The 8,226-nt window shown below is 39.4% G+C and overlaps 1 protein-coding gene across 1 annotated transcript; it reads left to right on the top strand.

Annotated features, from left to right (window-relative positions):
* The first annotated feature begins 6,301 nt into the window (after window positions 1-6,301).
* On the top strand, window positions 6,302-7,905 carry PDHA2 (pyruvate dehydrogenase E1 subunit alpha 2). Its single transcript, XM_008544456.2, has one exon. The coding sequence runs from the start codon at window positions 6,475-6,477 to the stop codon at window positions 7,792-7,794; it is 1,320 nt and encodes a 439-aa protein (XP_008542678.2). The 5' UTR covers window positions 6,302-6,474; the 3' UTR covers window positions 7,795-7,905.
* The last annotated feature ends 321 nt before the right edge of the window (window positions 7,906-8,226 follow it).

The raw sequence follows: 8,226 nt of genomic DNA, 5'->3' as shown, positions 1-8,226 counted from the left end.
GGAAATGAAGTTTGGGGTATAAGCAGCATAAGAACATGATATTTTTTTTGAAGCTGGGGTAAGGGATATCCATGGAGAAACACTTAGGCTATGTGGTGGAGAGTTCCAGAGAGTGATAATACCGAAGTTGTCATTAAATTTACCCAAGTCCTTGATGTGAGAAATTTCAGTTCATTGCTGATGACACAGATTGCAGAAGCATATGGAAGCAATTAGAGGAAAGTAGACGGAGACTGTGTGTACAGGCTGCACGTTTGTGGAGCTTGACTAGATAAAAGGAATAATATAGGATGAGATCTAAAAGAGGCAATGAGGACTCTGGTATCTTCTTTCAGAGTTGAAGAAATATGAGCATGAAAGGAAAACAAAATTGATGATTCTCTGGTGGAGAGGCAGGGGCAGGGGGGTGAGTGAGAGCAGTGTCTCACTATGAGTGCATAGCAGGTTCTGTGGCAAGAGCTGAGGGGTTAGATTTCCAGATAAGAGGAGAACTCCTCTTCCGCTGAGATTAGGGGGAAGGAGGCTCTGATAGATGTAAAAATTCACCAGGAGACAGGCAGCTGAGATTGGGGGAGGAGTGTAGTATGTGCAGGCAAGGAGCGCTGGATCAGAAGATGAGACTAGCTCTCCATGAATTAGGTGTATGACCTGAGGACAAGCCCAATGTTTACCGGGCCTATTAACCTCACTGGGTCTGTGTCTCCTTGGATCAGTGGGGGTACAATGCATTCCATGTAATTTTCCACATAATAGGGAAAAATTCCATAAAATATGGAAAATCCCTTTAAAACTTGTAATGCATTCTTATAAATAGACGATGATTTTTATCATAAAATGAGGTGGGAAGAGGGCTAGATAAAGGCAGATAAAAGTTAAGAGTTTTGGGAGAAATTCATCATAAATTTCACTGCGGTGCTCCTGGCCTGAGAGAATGGAAGGAGCATAGGCAGCGGGTGGCCCTGACAGGAGCTTGTTAAATTCCTCTGACAATCCCCCAGGAATCTTGCTTTCTGAACATAATGCTTCTGATGAGCGTCTAACACGTTTGAGCTTAAAAATTCTTCTTGCACATTGTCTTCATTTACCAATGTAGATGATGTTTATCAGCCCCTTATTTAAAAACCTCTCTGAGGCTTCTCCCATGGTGGGCTTTTAGATTTACAGTGTTGGGTACTATGGAAATATCTTAGAATCTGGATGCACTGTGGGTCCGTGGGAACAGAAAGGTTCTCACGCGTTAAAATCTCCATAAAACATCTACAGCATTGTCTTAGGTTGCTTGGAGTAAGCGAATTCATATTCATAATGTATTGCATAATTATGAGATCCTGATTTTCATATTTCCCAGTGTGCCTTTTCAGCTCTGCTGTACTAGCAAATTAAAGGAGACGACACAACTTTACAAAATTAGACTGTTCTGTTTTGTATGTTGCAGTTTGACAGTACTCTATTTTTAATTTGTTCATCATTGATCCTAATAAAGACAAACTGTCATTGTAACCATTGCCTGGAATGTAATACATTAGTTTTATTGCCTCTATAACAGCTGCTCATGTGTCGCTTCCTCTGTCATTTAATGATGATGTGTCCTTTTCTACACGCAGTGCCAGAAAATCTGGGAGAGCTCACAGAACAGCTCTTCCATATGAACTGGATTAAGTAGAGAGAAATCTAATTGTATGTCATCATTGTTTTCTACTACTTAGAACATAAAGGGGACATGACATATAGAAAGAAGGCACTTCATTATATGTGCTGAATAAGTGAAGAATAAATAGTACACTTTTTTTTATTAGCTTTACAATTTTTGCCTTTCACTTAAACTCTCTTGGCCTCAGTTTCTGCACTTAGAAATTCAGAATGATAGAAACCGCCTTACCTGCCGCTGTGAGGCTCAAATGAGCAAATTTCCTGAACTTTGTTTCTCTAGCAAAGAGATGCAAGAATATTTTACGTACCTGGGCAATATTTACGACAGTGCCTTAAATTTCAAATTAATGCATACAACAGCTGAAAATTTCATCTGTATCATTTAAAAATATTAGACTACCAAGAAAATTTTGCTTGTACGTCTGTACATATTTACAGGAATCTCCTGAGAGAACCATGTGATCTATTAGGATCTAAGAGTAGGATGTGACAGGCAACACGGTGCCCAAGCTTAGATACAAGACAGGACAAAGAAAATGGAGGTGTGGCCAGCAGTAGGTCGTTAAAGTGGGGTGCAAGGGTTTCCTTCTTCCTGAGAGTCTCTTTTTTCCCAAGATTTCTCTGTAATGATCAAATGTACTGCTCAAACGTCCTTCTAGGGGGCAGCAGTGCTCTGGAATTTTGCCAATAGTCCTTTGTCTCTCTGTAAACTTAGTTGAGTCACTCAAGTCTTCTCCAAAGAAGCAAAGCTAAAGGAAGTAAATGTGCACATATTATTGTCAAATACTGACACTAGAAAAAGGTAATAGTCTACCCAGAGTTGTTAGAAGGAAGAGTTGACGCAGGGCGTTTATAAAGAAAACATCATAAAATGGTACAGTTAAGAGAAACTAATATATTACAAAAGACTGTACGGAGGAGAGAAGGCTTCATTTCACTATTGAATATGTAGAGTTTATTTTTACTATCATACTTAATACATGCTTCATTGAATTAAAATCAAGGTTATTAGGGATAAATGTGTGCTTATTTAAACAATAAAAATTTGAAATATGGGTTCTTAAGTATGCAAGAATTAAAATCTGCTGAACAAAACACTTTCCCAAGAAAGGTGATAATAATTTTTGGAGGAAATGCAAATAGACCTAACTCTGACTTGGGCTTTCTTGAATTTGCTTCGATTCATTAGAAACATGTATTGCATTGATGATTTTCATTGTGAATGGATTTGGATTTTACAAAACAACTCAAAAGACTGAGCAGAAATTAGTTCACCACTCTTGGCTCCTCTGCTGATCCTCTACTGGTTGAGACACCAACCATAGTAAATCTTGACAGCAGATTATACATAAATTTTTATTTCTTATCTGGCCACATTCAATTACATCTCTCATTATAGGGAGCTTATTAAAATGTTTGGAAAGTTTTACTGTTTTGTATTATGATCTTTTTTATCATTATCTTTTAGACCTTGGTCCCAAACTCTGGGACTAGGGCCTTGGGTATTGGAGGCATGTTGACTCAGATGACGGCATCCAGCAGGAGGAATATGGTGGCTCTATCATCACTATGAAAAATTAACCCATAACATCTTTCCTTTCCTTACATCATTATTATCCGGGTGGAAGAGGAACATGTTCACTTTACCTCTAATTTGCAAGCAAGTCTTCTCTTCATGCTAATTTGTCCTGAATTTTTATTTAATGATACTTCATGATTATGATGGGGGTTAGGAGAAGAAAAAAAATATTATTTGCCAAGGGCTTTGAACTGTTCTGAAATAACTTCCCTTGTTATAACATTAGGAGAAGAAAAAAAATATTATTTGCCAAGGGCTTTGAACTGTTCTGAAATAACTTCCCTTGTTATAACATTAGAGAGGAACCTTGCTTAATTGTCATTATTTTGCAGAATATATAGTACTGACATTTTCCCTTTCTCCAAGGGAGATAAGTAATAGACCAAGTGGGAAAAATTCTTCTCTGGGTTATATATAACTCTTAATTTTTTTCACCAAGTTCTTACTCATCACTCTTAATTGGCAAATCTTAGAGCTATGAAAAAAATACATTGCAACTAATCATTTAATGAGATTTAATATTATTTATCTAGGACATATTCACTTTTTAACAGCTTTGTTTTCTTAACATTTGGTGAAAAAGTGCAATTATTACTGGAGGAATTTAAATAGCCTTCAAACATGCTGTTCTTTTTTTTACATTTCTTTGTCACTTATTTAAGAATATTTTATGTGCAATTGATACAACGTGGGTGACACTTTTAAGATAAATTCAGAAATGACCCTGTGGGATCAACCACTAGAAATGAAATGTGCATTTCTGACACAGTGACATGAATGACTGCCGCTGTCATCACAGCCTCCTCTTTTATTAGGTTTTTTTATTAATTAAATGTAAAGTGTACCATTGGCCTTATAAAAGTGCTCATCTATTTCCTTTAATTTCAAATAGATTGAAAGTGAGATTTGATGTTAATTAAATACTTAGAATTTATGGGGATTTTAATTGCAAACAACATTTCAGTGGTGAGCATGTATATGGCTCTTAGTTCTGTTTGGTAATAAACATGTTATTGAACAATGACAAGACAAAAAATAAATCACTTGAAGAGAAGGACAGCAGCATGGGCTCTATTGTCTGTGCATAGCTTGAATCCCGGCCAGCTAGGGGTGGAGCAGAGGAGAGCTCAACAGTGCAGGAGCTCTGTGGTGAGTTTTAAACTTTCACACTGATATCTGGAAATTTCGCTTTTATTTTGAAAATGTGAATGGGATTAGGAACGTAACAATAAAAATGTTATTGCAAAAAACTGTAGTTTAAGAAATCACCATCAGGACTAATCAGTTTAATGGAAATACTTTGGTATCATATTCTGCAAAGATGATTTTGTCTGTCTATCTTCAAGCTGAATTTAGGATAGTCGAGTAACTGACATCCAAGAGGTCCCCAGAAGGTTCACATTTGATTATTTATTATCTTAACTACAGCTTGTTGCAAAAAAGGGCCATCTTCTGTGGCGACCTGTAGCATGGGTATTTTCCAATTAACATCTTTGCATGTTCTCCTCTGGCACGAGTGGGATTCAGCCTTGTCACACTGGGCTTTTAAGGGGAACTCTATCTTTGCAGCCCAGGCTCCATGTGACAAGATTAAATTGGCACACTTTACTGTATAGCTCTTGTGTTGCTGGCAGTGCTAGCCTGGCTGATACCTCTGAGGGAAGGCTCAGCTGTCAGTCAGTGACCCATTAACACTACTGTTCCATCCTGCAGTGTCATTTTTCTCATTCTCATGGAGATATCGCTCCCTGGAGACCTCCAGTACCTGCAGGAATGAAAGAGAACAGCAGAGACAGGCTAACTATCAAAGAGGGTGCAAACACCACAGCCAGACCATGGGCTCCAACAGTGAAATTTTAAACTCAGTGAAAAGATGAGGCCTATTATGATGGCTGGGTTGGGAGGCGGGAGGAGGATCGAGTTTTAAGAGATATCATAACTTTTTAACAAGCTATTTTCTTCTTCCTGCCTGAATATCAAAAGAAGAGTCCAAAATAACACTCGCAACTAGATATAAGAAGGCAGCTGCTTTGAACACGTCATAGGGAAATGTGGGTAAAAATTTATTTATAAACAGGGATTTTGTAGTATTTTATTTGTACGTTTATTTACAAACAGGCAATGGGTATACAACAGAGCGTGCGTTAAGATGAATTGCTAGTGGTCTAAACAGAACAGGATTGCTGATCAGGGTTGGCTTATTGGGGTAGAAAATCACCTTCCCAGGAAAAGCACAAAATAGGAAAATGATAAGCGATCTTTGTAACCCTAGCCCTCGGTCTTTTCGTGTCCCAGGGTTGAACTCTTACCAGCAGTTTAAGCAAACTCTATTGCTCTCTTTCAGTCCAAATTGTATATTGTTTAATGGGTCACTTTATAAGAAGACACACTTCCTAACGTTTACTATATAAAGAGGTATTATCAGAACATGCTTCTCGATTTCTCCAACTACGACTGGTTCCATTTAGATTGATATAAAAGCAAAAACCAAAGCCACCCGAATCTTGATGTTTTCTTTAGAAACCCTATGGAAATCCTATGAAGATATTATAGGAAAAGATTTTTTAAAAAGCAAATTAATCAGAAAAGAGGGATAAAACTGGACAGGATTCAGGATTATAAGAAGGCGTAAGGAAAGGTGCCATAGCAAAAACTTAGCTGTTACTGCAGTCTGTGTCTCGGCCCAGCCTCCAATTCCCCACCCCAGGGAAAGCTTACTACTGGCTTTAGACTGTTATTCTCAGCCTGGCGTTTGTATACTATCACCTGCCCTGCCACCCGCCTCAGGTGACACAGACCCTAGAAGCCAGAAGACAAATGTGGCATATTTTTCTGGAGCACCAACTTTACTTTAAAAAGCATTTTGTTTCGTTTAAGTTAAATATTTAAACTACAAATAATTTTTTACACTAAAATAAATGAATACTATGAAGTATGATAAAACATTTATTCATATTAAAAAAAAAAAAGACTTCAAAGAAATATTGGTAAGATTTTCTTGGGCCTAACCCATCAGAACTGCTGTGTGCCTTTGGGACTCTGTCTGTTCCTCAGTCCCACTGATCCAGCTTCAGAAGCGCCGCTCTAGCGTTTGGTCGGGAAAAGGGACTTGAGATGGTGATGGCGCTAATTTAGATCAGGGTATATAGTTCAGCCAAGTCTTCCAGCAAAAGAAACAACCTGTATTTTAATTTTACAGCTGGAAAGCACTGTAAGAATCAATTAATGCAGGCTGGCGGCCTGTGATGCAGCGGCATGACGTGGCCTCTGTCACCAACGCCCCCATTGTGGCGCCGCGTGCGTTCAGCCCGAGGGACACGCAGAAGGTCGGCGGGGTCGCCCTGGCAGTTTGGGTTGTTGGCGGTTGCGGCTGCCCTGTACTTCACTCCATGAAGAAGATGCTCGCTGCCGCCGTCTCCCGCGTGTTGGGAGGAGGGGCCCAGAAGCCCGCTAGCAGAGTGCTGGTGGCGTCCTGTAACTATTCAAATGATGCCACATTTGAAATTAAGAAATGTGATCTTCATCGGTTGGAAGAGGGTCCGCCTGTCACAGCAGTGCTCACCCGGGAGGATGGGCTCCAGTACTACAGGATGATGCAGACTGTTCGCCGAATGGAATTGAAGGCAGATCAGCTGTATAAACAGAAATTTATTCGTGGTTTCTGCCACTTGTGTGATGGTCAGGAAGCTTGTTATGTGGGCCTTAAGGCCGGGGCAAATCCCTCCGATCACGCGATCACAGCCTATCGGGCTCACGGCTTATGCTACGCTTACGGACTTTCTGTGCAATCAATTCTTGCAGAGCTGACTGGACGAAGAGGAGGTTGTGCTAAAGGAAAAGGAGGATCGATGCATATGTACGGCAGGAACTTCTATGGGGGCAACGGCATTGTTGGTGCTCAGGTACCCCTGGGAGCTGGTGTTGCTCTGGCCTGTAAATATAAGGGAAGCAATGAGGTCTGTTTGACTCTGTATGGGGATGGTGCTGCTAATCAGGGTCAGATATTTGAAGCTTATAATATGGCAGCTTTGTGGAAATTACCTTGTATTTTCATCTGTGAGAATAATCGCTATGGAATGGGAACAGCTATTGAGAGAGCATCAGCCAGCACTGACTACTACAAGAGAGTTAATTTTATCCCTGGACTAAGGGTAGATGGAATGGATGTCCTATGTGTTCGAGAGGCAACTAAGTTTGCAGCTGACTACTGTAGATCTGGAAAGGGACCCATAGTGATGGAGCTGCAGACATACCGTTATCATGGGCATAGCATGAGTGATCCTGGAATCAGTTATCGTACCAGAGAGGAAATTCAGAACATAAGAAGTAAGAGTGATCCCATTATGCTTCTCAAAGATAAAATGTTGAACAACAAGCTTTCCAGTATTGAAGAATTGAAAGAAATTGATGTTGGAGTGAGGAAAGAAATTGATGATGCAGCCCAGTTTGCTACAACTGATCCAGAGCCACCACTGGAAGAATTAGGCCATCATGTCTACAACAATAATCTACCTTTTGAAGTTCGTGGTACAAATCAGTGGATCAAGTTTAAGTCCATCAGTTAAAGGAAGACTGTATGTAAATTATTTTTAGTCCTTCAAAGCACCATTCATGGTCAACTTGAGGACACTGTGTGACCAATTTCGTTAAGGGAGAATAAAACTCATAAAACAAAAGGCTTGTAAACTTTTATTGAAAGAAATTGAGATGATTAAAAGATTGCTAAAAGAGATTATTGAGAGATGTACACTCAATTGAAAGAGATGTTACATTCAGTTGTATGTTGTTGCATCGAAAGATACTAGACAGTTCATCATTTAGTGTTGTTAAAAGATAAACTGAGTCACATTAAAATTTTCAAGAGTTTATTTGATCACACAATCAGGCAGTGCCAAACCAAAGGTGGTTAGGAGTACTCCACTGACAGGAGCTAGGGTAGAGGGTTTTATTAAAAAGCAAAGCAAGGAAATTATTTGACAGGCTATAGCTTAAGCAGT

Source organism: Equus przewalskii, chromosome 3 (genome assembly GCF_037783145.1).
Source record: "Equus przewalskii isolate Varuska chromosome 3, EquPr2, whole genome shotgun sequence".
In the NCBI taxonomy this organism is placed as follows: Eukaryota; Metazoa; Chordata; class Mammalia; order Perissodactyla; family Equidae; genus Equus; species Equus przewalskii.
The sequence above is the reverse complement of the archived record's forward strand: the minus strand, read 5'-3'. Positions and strand labels throughout refer to the sequence as shown.